The sequence below is a fragment of the Triturus cristatus genome, chromosome 1_2 (assembly GCF_964204655.1).
Source record: "Triturus cristatus chromosome 1_2, aTriCri1.1, whole genome shotgun sequence".
NCBI lineage: Eukaryota > Metazoa > Chordata > Amphibia > Caudata > Salamandridae > Triturus > Triturus cristatus.
In genome coordinates, this window is record NC_140580.1 from 586925498 (window position 1) to 586941764 (window position 16267).

Below are 16267 nucleotides of genomic sequence, written 5' to 3' on the forward strand. Positions count from 1 at the left end.
CCTCTCCGCTTTGGTCCGCATATGGGAATGAGGCGCCTATGGAAGACAACAACAATACAGAACACTACCTGAGATGGACACCAAGGCACTCACAACTCTCTCGTGCTCATTTGAGGCTCCTACACTTTTTTTCTCCTCCGGTCTTTAGGCATAATTTTTAGGGTGGAACACAGAGGACCACATATACAACTGGTGAGGCCACCAATTATGGGCAAACACGAAGACTGTGTATATGTGTGTGTATTTGTGTGAGTGTGTGTCCCTTTCTTCCAAATTGCTTAATCATTCCCCCTTTCATGTTCACATTATTTTCCATTTTACTTTTTTATTTTCTATCATGCCTCAAAATCTTTTCCTCTCCACAGTTTCTGTTTTCTTCACATCTTGGTTTTTGTTTCTTCTCCTAGAGCCCTACCTTTTCCTTCAGGCTTCACAGCCAGCTATAGTACAGTTTTTTGATTTTCTTTTGTGGTCTCTTACCTTACTAGAACTGATGATGGAGCATAAGGTTTGAAGGGTCTTTGTTTTTATTATTAGAAGTAATGATGGAGCAGACGGAGGGGCCAGAAGGAATGGAGCTGGGGCATGGGGACCCCGTTGGCCCCAATCTGGTGACAACACTGCAGGCATGGCCAATGTGGGGCCAGTGATATCCAACTTTGCAAGAGCCGATCTTGCACTGATGGATTTTAACTGCATCACTACTTTGGCAACTACTTCTATCTCCTGCTCTGGGCATGCCCGCCATCCAAATTTATTTTCTCCTTATTCTAATCTTCTGCAACCTTGCACCTCCACAATCTGTCTGATGTATTGACTCAATTAATTTAAAAAAAGTTTTGATTAATTCATGCATTAAAAATGCATCAACTTGCATGAGGCGAAGCACATTACTCAGATGGATCCCAAAACAAAATTGATGTTTTCAATGTATCATTTTCTCCTAAAAATATGCTTGTCACTTAAGGCCTTAGAATTTTGTGGCTGGGTTACTATGAGGGCTATCCCTTCTGCCATATTACAAGTTCCACAGGCTGTATTGACCTGAGTTGTAACATGGTACATCCACCATCATGTTTATGACAGAATACCCCATCCGCCAAACTCTAAATGAGCCTCCTAATTTTCTAAAAAACCTACACATGGACCATTGTATTTTGACTTGTAAGTTTTAAACATCTGTGTGCTTGGCTTTCCTTGACTCTTGTGAAAAGTGCCACCCATTACACTCGCTGTACCCCCCTAGGCACATTGATTCCGTTGACCTGCAGTGTGGTCGCCTGGCAGCTGAACTGATGTCAAGAGGGGGTTTATCTTCGTACCAGGTTTTCAGGAGACAGTTCATCTGGTCGAGGTCGGTGATCCCGCGAATCTGATCCTCTTCCTCCTCTTCCTCTTCCGGCACCTTGGTTTTAAAATTCCTTAACCTCATCTCGTTCTGCATACTCTCAAAGAAATAAACGATGCACTTGTGTGCAAATCCCCTTGCGTGCTCACAACAGGTCTCGTCGAAAACCTTCTGCTCCAGGTCAATGTAGTTGCTCCAGTAACGGGTTTGCAGGAAGGCGGTCTGGTTGAAGCAGGGCTTGAGGGACCGAGCTAGGAAGGCCAGCACAATCAGGAACAACAAAATACTCCAGCCAAGAGCCTAGACGGACAGAGAAATATAAACAAAAGGAAGGTGGTTAAAGGGGTTTGAAGGGTTCTGACTCTGAGGCAGAACAAATGACTTCTACTATGGGTGTGGCCTGTGAAGAATAGTGGAAGTTGTCTAAAAAGCATCTAAGGGGGAAAAGAAGTTGTTACCGCATGGAAAGGACACAGGTTTGGTGAATAATCTCGGGGGTCTTTCCAAATCCAGTGGGATTCTACATTTTTGCACCCACATTAGAATTTTGAGCTAAATAATGCACCATCAGGTTTTTTTCCCCTCAATAATTTTCACCTTATAAAATCTGGTGAAATTTGCACGGGGAAAGGCCACATTGTCCCTAGTTTTCACAGCTCGAAGCAGTGAAAATAATGACCTGGTTACTTTTTATTTTTTTTTAAACTGTTTTTATTGATAGCATTGCACCACATCACATCATGTACCTTTGTCATATACATATTTACATTGTGGCATCCACATGTTGATGTACTGCTTTCTCCACTCACATAGTGAATAAACAATATATTTGCAATGCCCTTTGAGTTTTTTCGTGATTCCCCCCCCCCCCCCCCCCCGGGCAGCGGTCAGCAACACTATTTACTCATTATGTGAGTGTTCAGATCGGCTGGCGTAACTAATTTAAGGTGCGTGTGAGAGGGTAATTGTTATTTTCTGTGGTGGGTACCTGCGAGGTGTGGGTGAATGGCTGCGTGGATGTAGCTTCATCATTGCCCTGGGTTGTTATCACAGACACTTCTGTTAGCATTTGTCCCCATTCCATTAAATCGCTCTCGGCATTTTCATCCACTCTTACTGCCCTAAGGCGACATTCTTCTACCACACCCCACTCACGCACATCATCTTTCCATTTGTTCAGCGTGGGGGGGCACAGGGAGGATCCAATGTATCGCGATCCGTCTCTTTGCCAGAACCAGGCCTATCATCAAGAACCTATGCCGCATCCGTGACCCGTTTTTTGGTGCTGGGAGAATGCCCAGCAAACACTGTTTTATGGAAACTTCTAAACGCACTGCTGTTGCAGTGCGAAGAGTCTGTACAACCTCATTCCAGTATAATTGTAAGCGTATGCAGTTCCAGGTCATATGTGAAAATGTATCAAAGCGAACAAGCAAACAAGCTCACTCTGTTCTGTCACATAGAAAGTCCAACTCGTCTAGAGTGGATCAGTAGCTTAGTAGAGAACCAAATCCAATCCACTGTTGTTTTTGCAAATCTTCTTTTACTTTTCAAAGAAAGACACAGGTGTAAACATCCCAAACACTGCAGCCTGTGAAAACATGGCATATGTGAAAACGTGGAAGCGTCTATGCAGAATCTTGGACAGGAGGACATAGACCCTGGAATAAACCACGCTCAATGCTGCGGGGTTAAATATGTGCGATGCAAGTAATGGAATAGGATGAGCTTAAACCTAGCGTTTCTTGTCGCTTCAGTCACCTGTGCTAGGGCTCTTTGCCATTCTCTATCTGTCAATGGAATAGGTAAGGCCTCATCCCATTTCCCCCTGGCAGCTGATAAGTCAGCCACACAGTCTTCCTTTAACGCCTTGTATATGCGCGAGATCAGGCCTCTGCCAGAGCCCAGATCCAGCGTAACCCTGGGTGTGGTGGGTGTAGCGAGGCTACGCGGAGGTCCACGGAGTTGCAAACAAACTCCGTGGAACTCCGTGGACCTCCGCTAAGCCACCCGCCTCAACCCCTCCTATTAACTAGTAAGTAAACATGAATTAAAAAAACATTTAAAACCACTTACCTCTGTACTGCGGTGTCCCCGGGCTGCAGTCCTCCTCTTCCTCGCCGTATCGGTAATCCTGTTGAAAACTGCTCATGCGCGCACGCCTGTGCATGCGCATTTCGCGCATGCGCAGTTTTCACCAGGATTACCGATACGGCGAGGAAGAGAAGGACTGCAGCACGGGGACGCTGCAGTACAGAGGTAAGTGGTTTGAAATGTATTTTTAATTAATGTTTACTTACTTGTTAATAGTGGAGGTGAAGGCGGGGGCTTGCCAACTCCGCTCTGCTGCGGAGTGTGCAGAGATTTTCGTTCTCCGCGGAACGCAGAGAAGGCAAATCTCTGCACACTCCGCAGGTGAAGCGGAGGTCTCTGCCGGGGGTTAATCCAGCGGTGTCACTAGTGTGTGTGACTCCTGCGGCTCTTCCGGAAATGTGGTCCATATCTCCCGGACCGTACGCAAAACCTTTGCGTACTGCAGGAAGTGCCCTGCTGGAACCTGGGACCAGTTTTGTCCCTCCTCAAAGGTCAGATAGGCTTCATTCTGATATAAATCCCCAGCCCGTTCGCACCCTCCCTCGTACCACTTTGAGATATCCATGGTCGCCTGGATACTATGAAATCCGTGTAACCACCAAAGAGGCAACGCCCCAGCATATTGCGCCTTGCGAAGGACTAGTGTGACAATCTGCTCCCAGGCTTCCGCAACTCGCCGCACTATGTGAGGACAGTCTTTTGGGACCCTCGATCCCATCATAAGAAACCTCTGCAATTGTGACCTCCGATTCCAGTCTCCCAATTACTCTTTGTCTACCGTGCGTTCCTCCATGCACCACTGTGCAGCATATTGCAGTAAACCTGCTATATAGTATAACCTGAGATCAGGCAATCCAAGGACTCCCGTGTTCATATCCAGCTTGAGTGTTTTTAGCTTGACTCTACTGCGACCCCCAGCCCACACCAGCGAGATCAGAAGGCTGTTTAGTACATCAAATGTGGATTTGGGGATTCTACAGAAGGAGTTCCTGCAGGACATATAGGCAGCAGGGCAGCACCCCCATTTTTGACAGAGCCACTCTCTCCCTGACTTGTTCCAGAATTGTATTGACGCTTTGAGTCCTAAGAGAACATATTGAGGTCGAACTGAGCTTCTGGCTGGTGCACTACCTGAATACCCAGGTATCTAAAATGATTGTGATCCCAGTCCAGTTCTACTTCAGGAAGGTTCTGGGGGGTCCTCGTGCAAGGGCTCCCAGCGGGAATATAATTGTTTTCTGGTGATTTATTTGGAGGCCAGAGACCGCACCAAAAGGGTTCAACACCCCCAAAAGTGCCGGAATCGCCTCTTCTGGCTGTCTAATATACAGGAGAGCGTCATCAGCGTACAGAGAGACCACGTGTGTTCGGCTGTATAACCACTATACACCCCGGCGCCATATCCCTCTGCAGTCTCACTGCTAAGGATTCCATTGCTAGTGTGAAAAGAAGTGAGGATAGTGGGCATCCCTATTGCATGCCCCTTTCAATCCGTATAGTCTCGGATACTTGGCTCCCATTTCCCACTCGAGCTCTCAGTTGGTAGTAGAGCAGTTTAATCCATGTGACGTATTCCCCGCCAAAACCCATTCTTTGTAATACCTCCCTAAGATATTGCCACCGCAGCATATCGAAGGCCTTTTCGATGTCAAAAGCGACCACCACTGTGTGTTGTTCCCTATCGGCCACCGAATGGAGGACATGAGACAGCCTCCATAAGTTCATATGCGTTCCTCTCCCAGGTATGAACCCACACCGATCTTCATGCACCAATGAGGTCACTACTTTTCTCAATCTAGTGGCCAAGACCGTAGCTAGTAATTTGGCATCTACTCCCAACTAAAACAAAGGTCTGTACGCAGCCAGATCCTCAGAGTTCCTACCCAACTTGCTCCCTCATAGATTGCGGCAGGCATCTAGCCTTTTTTGCGTCCTGTAAAGTTTCCAGCAAGCGTGGGAGCAGAATATCTGCATATATGTGATAAAATTCCACTGGGAGCCCATGCGGGCCCATGGACTTAAAGCGAGCTATACCCTGTAATACTTTTTGCAATTCCCCCAGTAGAAGCACCACCTCTAATTCCTTCCTCTGTACTTGTGTGAGAAGTGAGAGGGGGACATCCGGGAGGTACCCCCCCCTCTACTGGGATCTCAACACCCGGGACCTCACAGTAAATTTCAGTTAGATGATTAAATAGTACAGTGTTGACACCAGTCTGTGTGGTGGCCGTAGCTCCATCTGGGCTATGCAATGTTAATATCAACGGGGATGGGCACTCTCGCTTTAACAACCATGCCAATAGTCGTCCAGATCTGTCACCCTCCCTATGTAGTATTTGTTGATATTCCCGCCGGACCGGGCTGAATCCTGGCCAAGCCATCCTCTGCCTCTGTCAATTCCAACTCTAGTCGCCTTCTGGTGCTTCCCACTCTGGATAAGCAGTCCCCTCTAGTGACCACTTTGAAAGCATCCCACTCTGTACTCCTGGTCGCAGTAGTTGACCAGTTTGTGGCGAAGTAACCCGCAATGACCTCTCTGAGATCTTCTCTGAATACCGGGTGGCGTAGCATGGCTGATTGTAATCGCCACAATGGAATCCTCAGCCTGATCTCTTAGGTCCCCACTCAAGCAACACCGGAGCATGGTCCGACAAAAATCGGCCCAACACTTCGGTCTTCAAAACCACACCACACGCCTCTCGGGAGAGCAGGAAACGGTCAAGTCTACTATATGCCTCACGGGCAGGGGTGTAACAAGTATTACCTCGTTTGCCTACATGCGTGTCACGCCAAATGTCCACACAGTGGAGCCTGCTCATCACCTCACCCAAGGCATTTGTCATATGCGGTTTGGTGTACTGTTTCGTCGGGTACATATCCAATAGGCCATCAAGCACACAATTGAAGTCCCCCGCCCATATCAATGGCGTCCCAATGTACGGGAGAAGCAGAGTTTCTATATCTCTGAAGAAATCCCTGTCATCTATGTTTGGGGCATAGATATTCACCAGGAACACCTCAATACCATCAAGCACACTGTGTACTATGACATATCTGCCCTCTACATCCGCCTCGTAATTACGTAATTTGAACGGGTCCTGTGGTGCTACCCATATGGCCACCCCCCCTAGCATAGGCAGAGTAGGTAGATGCGAACAGCTGCCCTCTCCATTTTCTATGGAGTTTCTGTGTCTCTGTGTCAAGCAGGTGTATCTCTTGTAGCATGGCAATCTGAATGCCCTGCTGCCACAGATATGTTTGTACTCTGTAACGCTTTACAAATGAGTTTAACCCCCTCACATTCCATGTTATAATTTTGTATTGTCCCATATCCTCCAACTCATGTCTGTCTTATCTATTTTACGTATGTGCTGCACAATCGCTGCTGGTGAGGCCCTTGAACTGAACAATTTGAACATTCCACGGCCCGGGTAGACACAATAATAACAAAGCGGACTTCCCCATGTAACCCCAAACCTCCCATCCCTACCCTTGAACATTATGAGCAAGCATACATCATCTGTTCTGACGTCAAAGCTCCATAAGAAAACAGTAACACACTTCCACTCCTCATACACTTCATACCTCATAATCTACCTACACGCGCTCCTCGTTCAGTCATTCAATAAGTATCTTCTGCCAGGCCAGGGATAGCGGACTTCTCAGACTTGCTATGTGTCCGTCAGCAGTGCCCTCCTGACCATGGAAATCACACACACCCACTCTTTGCACTATCCACCCTACCCACTTACACCTCCTAACATTCAGAAATACATGATAGACCGATTAAGAAATAGGACTAGAAAAGGATAGACATCAGAAGACAAAGTGAGATACATCAGTGTAAAAGAGAGTTGAAAGGAAAATAGAAAGAAGAGGAGGGTACTCTTCTCCGCCCGCCCGATACTGATGCCCATCTGAGTCCCTTCATCCAGCTGGAGGGTGGAGGGGACTAACTCCACTACCACCCAGTTTATTGTCCAGCAAGGATGCCATTATCTATGGTGTGGCTCCTGCAAACCATTTTGTTAAATCCGTTCTCTCACATCTGTCGCCTCTGCCCACTAGCCTCTCAGGAGCCTCCCAACTGTGGAGTGTCCTCGACGATATCTCCCATGCGCGCCTCAGAGCCTGTGGCCGTCACCTACTCCACCAGTGGTCTGGCAGCCTCTCGTTCCGCCTGTTGTGATGCTTGATCTATTCTGGGAGACCACCTGCCCTCACCACCAGAATCAGTTTGTTCCAAATCCAGGGATCCGTCCCCTCGGACTACTACTCTTTATGTCGATCTGGGGGTCTACCTGGACTTTGGATGTCGGCTATTGCCCTTGCTCCTCTTGGAATTAGTTGGGGGTCTCCCCTCCTCTCTCCCTCTAGGCAGTGTCCTCTTACCTCCGTGGACCTCCAACCAGTCCCAGACCGCCTCCGGGGAGAACCTTTAGCTTTGCTGGATACAGGAGCATGTAATGGAGGTTCCTGGCACGCAACTTTTGTTTCACCCTAATAAAGGACGCTCTCTGCTGCTGAACCAGGTGAGTGTAATCTGGGAACATGCAGATTTTTTGGTTCCCGAAGGCAGGGTCACCATCACACCTAGCTGCTTTAAGAATACAATCCCGGTCTCTGAAAGTTAAGATCTTGGCTATTAGTGTCCTGGGTTGGGCCCCCGGCGGCAGCGCCGCCATAAGCGTCCAGTGCGCCCGCTCTACAATAAAGATGGAGGAGAGTTCATCTGTGGGGTATACCTCCTTGATCCACCTTTCCAGGAAAAGTTCTGGCTCTTACCCTTCAACTCCCTACGGAAAGCCTACAAAGCGCAGATTACCTCTGCGGGAGCTCCCCTCTGCATCCTCAGCCCGGCATTCCAGGGCTATTGTCTTGTGTGAGAGTTCAGTTAGTGTTGCCTTTAGTGTGATGACTTTTTTCTGCACTGCAGCTCACCAATGGTCTGTACTGTGGCCAGTGAGTGGTCCGCAACAGTGCAGAGGTCAGCACACAACAGTCCAACGTCCAGCGAGACTGCATCTATTTTTGCCTGGACTGTTACGCTGGATGCCTCGATCGCTGCGAGTATCTGAGCCCAGTGGGGTCCGACAGCGCCGCTCCCCCGCCAAGTCCATTCGTGGCAGGTCTGGCTTAAGGGGCACCCCCTGAGCTGAGTAATGATCCATTTTCAACTGTTGGGCTGTTCTTTGAGGTCTACCCATTGCGCAGTCCACCACCCCGCTTGTTTGTACGGTGGTCAGGGAAGCGCATCGCAGCTCCCACAGGGGGGGGTGAGCAGGACCTGGGGTTGCCTTCTCTTCACAGCTTTCTCCGCACCCTTAATTAATCACTGCTGCTTCTTCTATAGATCCCCGGTGCCTTTCTAGTTGGATGCCGAGGGGGTTTGCACTGCCCACGTCCGTGAGCCTCAGCACTATAGGGAAGGCAAGAGTGAATCCCTCTATTGTAGCTCGCCCAGTCCTCTAATGTAGTTCCTTTTATTTTTATTTTACATTTTTAATTGTTGCCCTTTATTTACGTCCCCAGCAATTCTGCTCACGGGGGGTCCACAACCGACAAAAAACTACAGAGTCACTTCGAGGGTGGGGTTCCCTTCAACTCCAGGGACAGCCACCACAGTCCGCCTACTGCCTTTGGTCAAGACTCCTCACCTCAGGCTTCCAGGAGTGGGTGGCCGGTCTAGGTGCCATCTACACACACAGGAGCTCCAGCCCTGTGCCACTACACAGTTATTCGAAGGACGGGGTGCCTATTTCTCGCACTCCGCAAACTCCGGGATCGCAGGGCACCTCGGGCCCAGCTCCTCAGCACGGCCTGCTTCCCTGTATGCGCGGACACCAGCACAGCAACAGCGCCGCAGGCACAGCCACCGTCTCCTTCAGGGCTCACTGCTCAGTCCAGAAGGCCCGGCCTCACCTCTCACTGTCAGCAGTCGCTAGTATCCGCCTCGCGGCAAAGCAGGTGGGGTGACGCCTCCTGTCCGCGACCTCTCCACTCGCCGATCACGCCAGGCCCAGGCTTCGTCTACTATGTCAGGCCCGCCCTCAGCGCTGCCCCCACTCTTCACCAGGGCACACTCCAGGGCCGGGGGGGTCACATGCAGGTCTTCCAGTCTTTGTTTCTGGTAGTCCTCGACGGGCAGGGCATCGACAGCCACCTCAGTATTTCGGCGGGCACACCAGGCACCCCTGCCACCTCGGGGCCCTCACGGCTAAATCCACATCGAGGCAGTGTAGGCCCAGCTGGCTCAATCTGACCTCAGGGCAACAAGGACGTTCACAGCCCTGTTTTTTGGGGCTCCAGACCTCCGCTGCAACGTAGGGTATTGATGTAGGGCCACATGCATCAAGCGAAAAAACGCTCGCAAACAGGCAGATTCGCAGAATCTGCCCCTTTGCGACCAGTATTTTTGCATTTGGGATGCATCATCCCAAATGCAAAATTGCATTTTGAGAAATTGCAAAAATAGCGATTATTTAATTGTGATTGCATTAAGGGAATCGCAAATTGCGATTCCCTGAATGTAATTGATGATGAAATCGCAAATAGCGATTTCGCAAATAGGGGTCGCAAATTACCATCAATTTGAACTTGATGGTAATTTGCAAAAACTTTGAAAAATGCATTAAAGTGCATTTTTTAAAGTTCCTGGTTACACACACATGCCTTTGGGGCATGTGTGTGCGCAACATGTGTAAACATTACAATTTATGGGGTGCAACAGGGTGTCCTTTTGGCACCCTGGCACCCTTGAAATTGCATGCGCAATTTGCGAGTACCTATTGGGTAGGCCCGTAGGAATGAATGGGAAGCCATTCCTTAATTGCGACTCGTAAATTGCGAGTCGCAATTAAGGAACGTTTAGGAATCGCTATTTCTTTAGCGATTCCTACATGCATAGGATTTTGTGATTATTTAATTGCGATTCCATCATGAGGACAGGGGCACGAAATCCCTCTGCTGCAAACAGCAGAGGGATTTCAATTTTTTGGGGGGCCTCAGGAGGTGGGGAAGAGCTTCCCCAACCTCCCGAGGCCCTTCCCTGGTTTTCAATCTAATGACGATCGTGCGTATGGCGCGCTTTCATCATCAGATTAAAAACTTAGTTTCAGTTTTAGTGTTTCAGTGCTCGTGGAGCTATCTCAGCCCCCCAAGCACCGAAGCACTTGGGAGAGGTATCGTTGGAAAGGGGAGAATCTCCCCAGGAGGGTGATCCCCAAGCAGGGATCCACCCACTAGTACCAGGGAGGGGGGAGCGGCCCATTGGGCAAGGGCCTTTACTCCCCCCATATTTTCTTGGGAACAAGAGTCTTTCGGCCCCCCTGGGGGGCAGATGGGGGAAGTAGCCCCCTGGAAACCAGGGATTTTTTTTTATATTGACGTTGGGGTGGGGGCTGCCCAATAAGGGCATGGCAATGCCCCCCCTAGAGAAATGTCAGTCTTTCTGCCCCCCCAGGGGGCATATGGGGCAGTATCCCATAATCTTCCCCCCGGGGGGCAGAAAGCCCACTAGAAACCAGGGATTTTTTTTTATTGATGCTGGGGTGGGGGCTGTCCAAAATGGACATGACAAAGCCCCCACCCCAAGTGAAATTCCCCCGGGGGGCAAAAAGCCCATTAGAAACCAGGGTTTTTTTTTTATCGCCTACCCCACTGCGTTCTCCTTAGTGTCCCGAGTAAAATGATACCTCACTTGTGTGCATGTCCAATGCAGAATTGGCTAAAAATAGATTTTTAAAAAATGTAGCGCTTAGAATTCCCGGTGCTATACCCTTAATCCCTATGTTTTGGGCTCTTCTCAGTCACAGGCCCTTGCCCCACCCACACAAGTAAGGTATCATATTAAGGGGAACGCTATGGGGTAGAACATTTTTGCCGGCTCAGTGATTCCACCCATAAATATGTGGAAAATTTGTTTTTTTCAGCTAAATTTGAGGTTTGCAGGGCCTTCTGGGTAGGAAAACGTCCGGGGATCCACGCAAGCCATACCTCGCTGGACTCCCCCGGGGTGTCTAGTTTTCAGAAATGTGTGGGTTTGGTAGTTTCTAAGAGTGGGCGGAATTTGCGAAATTGACTTTTGCAAATTATCGCGAAATTGCGCAAAATCTCCGCGAGCATGCAGAAGTTTCACGAAGATGCGGAGATTGCTTTTCCCGCCTGTTCGCGATGTGTTTTTGCGTGCTCGTGGGGAAATATATCTCCAACTTGCCCATGCGGTCGCTAATGGGTGCGGCCATCTTGCTTGCGATGCTTATTTCCTGTTCCGGGTCGAATGACGTGTTCGCGATCGCAATGACGTGTTCGCGGTCGCAAACTCTCGCGGGATAGTGCGACCGGCTACTAACAATCCAACATCTCGTGGCGCGCGCGAACGGATAGGAAAACTCGTCGGCGAACGCAGGGACCCGATAAGTCGCGACGGCGCGCGCGAAAGCACATTTTTAAAGCGCGAACAAGAAAAATCCTTCCGTTTCGCCGGCAGATTGCAAAACTTTTGAGATTTCGCGCTCTCCGCAGAACGCAAAAATGTCAAAATATCACAAATTCCGAGAGCAGAACGAAATTTACCGCCCAGGCCTAGTAGTTTACCAAGATGACCGCAGAGCCCGGGGCCAAAAATTCATGTGACCCCCCTTGCAAAACCAGGTTGTTTTGTGATAGGTAATTTTGATGTCGCCTCAATAGTTTTCCGACCCTTGCCTGTCGCGGGTACTTGTCCCACCCACGCAAGTGAGGTACCATTTGTATTGGGAGACCCGGGGGAACGTTGGGTGGTAGGAAATTTGTGGATCTACGCATATTCCAGAACTTTCCCACACAGAAATTGGAGAAAAAAGTTATTTTTGTCAGCTAAATTTGAGGTTTGCTGGGGATTCACAGTAGGGAAATGTTGGGGGACCCATGCAAGCCATACTTTGCTGGACTCCCAGGGTGTCTAGTTTTCAAAAATGTGTGGGTTTGGTAGGTTTCCTTAGATGGCCGCCGAGCCCGGGGCCAAAATCTCATTGGACCCACCCTTGCAAAACCAGGTTGTTTTGTGATAGGTAATTTTGATGTTCCCTCAGTAGGTTTTGGCCTCTTGCCTGTCGCGGGTACTTGACCCACCCACGCAAGTGAGGTACCATTTTTCTCAGAAGACTTTGGAGAATGCGGGGTGTGTGGAATTTTGTGAATCCACACAGATTCCAGAACTTTCCACCACAGAAATCTGAGGAAAATATGGTTTTTTTTGCCAAATTTTGAGGCTTACAAGGGATTCTGGGTAACAGAACCTGGTGAGAGCCAGACAAGTCACCCCATCCTGAATTTCCCTGGGTGTCTAATTTTCAAAAATGTATAGGTTTGCTAGGTTTCCCTAGGTGCCGGGAGAGCTAGGGTTCAAAATCTACAGCTAGGCACTTTGCAAAAAAAGGGTCAGTTTTCACTGTGCAAATGTGGTGTGTCCACATTGCTTTTTGGGCCGTTTCCTGACGCGGGCACTAGGACTACCCACACAAGTGAGGTACCATTTTTCTCTGAAGACTTTGGGGAATGCGGGGAGTGTGGAATTTTGTGGATCCACACAGATTCCACAACTTTCCACCACAGAAATGTGAGGAAAATGTGTTTTGTTTGACAGATTTTGAGGTTTGCAAGGGTTTCTGGGTAACAGAACCTGGTGAGAGCCAGACAAGTCATCCCATCCGGGATTCCCCTGGGTGTCTAGTTTAAAAAAATGTATAGGTCTGCTATATTTCCCTAGGTGCCGGCAGAGCTAGGGTTCAAAATCTACAGCTAGGCACTTTGCAAACAAAAGGGTCCGTTTTCACTGTGAAAATGTGGTGTGTCCATATTGCGTTTTGGGCCGTTTCCTGTCGCGGGCACTAGGCCTACCCACACAAGTGAGGTACCATTTTTCTCAGGAGACTTGGGGAAATGCGGGGTGGGTGGAATTTTGTGGATCCACGCAGATTCCAGAACTTTCCATCGTAAAAATTTGAGGAAAATGTGTTTTTATGGACACATTTTGAGGTTTGCAAGGGATCCTGGGTAACAGAACCTGGTGAGAGCCAGTCAAGGCACCCCATACTGGTTTTCCCTGGGTGTCTAGTTTTAAAAAATGTATAGGTTTGCTAGGTTTCCCTAGGTGCTGGCAGAGTTAGGGTTCAAAATCTACAGCTAGGCACTTTGCAAAAAGAGGGCCCGTTTTCACTGTGAAAATGTGGTGTGTCCACATTGCGTTTTGGGCCGTTTCCTGTCGCAGACACTAGGCCTACCCACACAAGTGAGGTACCATTTTTCTTGGAAGACTTTGGGGGACGCAGGGTGGGTGGAATTTTGTGGATCCATGCAGATTCCAGAACTTTCCACCACAGAAATGTGAGGAAAATGTGTTTTTTTAAATACATTTTTAGGTTTGCAAGGGATTCTGGGTAATAGAACCTGGTGAGAGCCATTCAAGTCACCCCATCCTGGATTCCCCTGGTTGTCTAGTTTTCAAAAATGTATAGGTTTGCTAGGTTTCCCTAGGTTTCGACAGAGCTAGGGTTCAAAATCTACAGCTAGGCACTTTATAAAAAAGGGTCAGTTTTCACTGTAAAAATAAAGTGTGTCCACATTGCGTTTTGAGTCGTTTCCTGTCACGGGCACTAGGCCTACCCACACAAGTGAGGTACCATTTTTATCGGGAGACTTAGGGTAACACAGAATTGTAGAGCAACTGTTATTACCTATTGACTTTTGATGCATTTCTGCCTTCCAAATGAAAGACAATGTATAAAAAGAAGTCATTTTGAAAAATGACCTATAATTCTTATGCTAGTATGGGTTCTCACAATTTTGGAAATGTGCAAATATCTACTGTTTCTAAACTCTATATTTTGTTCCAATTTCAGAAATAGATAGGTGTCTTTCATACCGATTTTTCCATGTATATATTTTCCCAAATTAATTGCTGTATACCCGGTATATAATAAAAAACCATTGCAAGATGCTGCTCAGTTATTGGCTCTGGGTTTGTCGGGTTCTTGGTGAACCTGCAAGTCCTATATATCCCCACAAGCAGAAAGGTCCAGCAGATGTAATGGTGTATTGATTTCAAACAGCTGTCATAATTAGAAAAAGTTACAGGTGAAAACGTTGACACAAATGGCTGTTATTTTTAACAATTTTTCAATTTTTCCTATATTCAACTGTTAGTTTTTATAAAGAAAACTTCAAGGATCTACACAAATGACCCCTTGCTGAATTCAGAATTTTGTCTACTTTTTAAAATGTATAGCTTTCCAGGATCCTTTATTGCTTTCATACCCATTTCTACCATTAACTGGAAGGACGTTGAAAGCACAAAAATAGCAAAAATAGTCTATGTCCCAGAAAAATGCCAAACTGTGTAAGAAATTTTGGTTTTCTGACATATGTCTGCTTGTCCCTGAAAGCTGGGAAGATGGTGATTTCAGCACCACAACCCCTTTGTTGATACCATTTGCAGGGGAAAAACCAGACACTTTCATCTGTAGCCCTTTTTCCCATTTTCCCCCCCAAAAACAAAATTTAGCTGTATTTTGGCTAATATCTGGGTCCCCTCCAGGGGAATCCACAAACCCTGGGTACCTTTAAATCCCCATGATGTTGGAAGAAAAGGACGCAGATTTGGCGTGGATACCTTATGTGGTCAAAAAGTTACAGGGGACTAAGCACAAACTACCCCAAATAGCCAAAAAAAGGCTTAACTCAGTGGGGGAAAAGGCCTAGCAGCGAAGGGGTTAATAATCGCAATTAAGGTATCGCAAAAGCCTACCTTGATGCATGCGCCCCGTAGTGTTTTAAGGGCTCGATGGGCAGGATTATTGAGGATTGTTAGACGGGTGGGCTGTGGAGCTCTCTAGGTAGCGTCCGCTCAGGTCGCCATCTTGTCCATGCCCCCCAATACCCTGGTTACTTAGTGGTAATCTTCATTTCTCCGAGTCCTAGTCTTCCTTAATGCAGTCCTGAGTCATGCCCTCCTGCCCCGGCATGGCGGATTATTATTTCCAGTTTGATATTTTTTTTTGGCTTTTACGTGGTATAGAAGTGCATCATTGGTTCCTCCCTTTTGTGGTGGCTCCTGGGTAACAGGGGCCATCTTGAAGGAACTTTTTAGGCTTCAGCTAGGGAACTGGTTCTGTCGGAAAGAAGTATCTCAAGCGTAAGGACTGCATCCAGGAAATTGGACAAGGAGGTAATATTATCACAATTCTGATGTGTCAAACTCAGGGCAATGCCGTAATAATACACCAGGTGAATACCTCATATTTTTACAACGGCATGGACCTGTAGAAACTTCTATAAAACCTTGAGGACTGGAGCAGTAAAATCTTTTCTGCTTGGTATTACCACCAGATTTAGTATTCTGCACAAATAGGTGGGGGAAAGGTTTAGTAACAGGCAGGGGCATGACTAACCCCCATTTTAGCAGCTTGAGCAGGGTGAGTGCCACTGGGTAGTCTATATAACATAATACGTATGAATTGTTATTCATGCTTCCTTTGATTTTAGCAGAGACTTTGATCTCCAAAAGAAACTAGTAAAGAGAATCGTTCGAATGGGTGCAGGGTATGAGAACAAATGGAACCAGAGAGCAAAAAAGGAAGGGGGTGATGGATGGACAGGAGAATAGAGAGATGGGTGGGTGGATGGATAAATGGATTGATGTATGGGTGGAGGGAAGGAAGGAAGGTTTTTGGAGATAAGTAAGGATAAATAAGAAAGGGTGGATAGTGGAGAGACAGAATGGAGGATGGATGGATGAGCAGGAAGAAAAATGGATTTGTGATGCAGAGAAGAAATGAGAGATTAGTG

At 47.7% G+C, this 16267-nt stretch overlaps 1 protein-coding gene across 1 annotated transcript in view; it reads right to left on the reverse strand.

Annotated features, from left to right (window-relative positions):
- Window positions 1-377: 377 nt before the first annotated feature.
- Window positions 378-16267, reverse strand: part of LOC146867692 (calcium homeostasis modulator protein 3-like) — a 51190-nt gene continuing 35300 nt past the window's right edge. Inside the window, exon 3 of the mRNA XM_085615034.1 lies at window positions 378-1648. Within this exon, the coding sequence (XP_085471160.1) occupies window positions 1172-1648 (477 nt within the window). The 3' untranslated portion in view covers window positions 378-1171. The remainder of the gene's footprint in view (window positions 1649-16267) is intronic.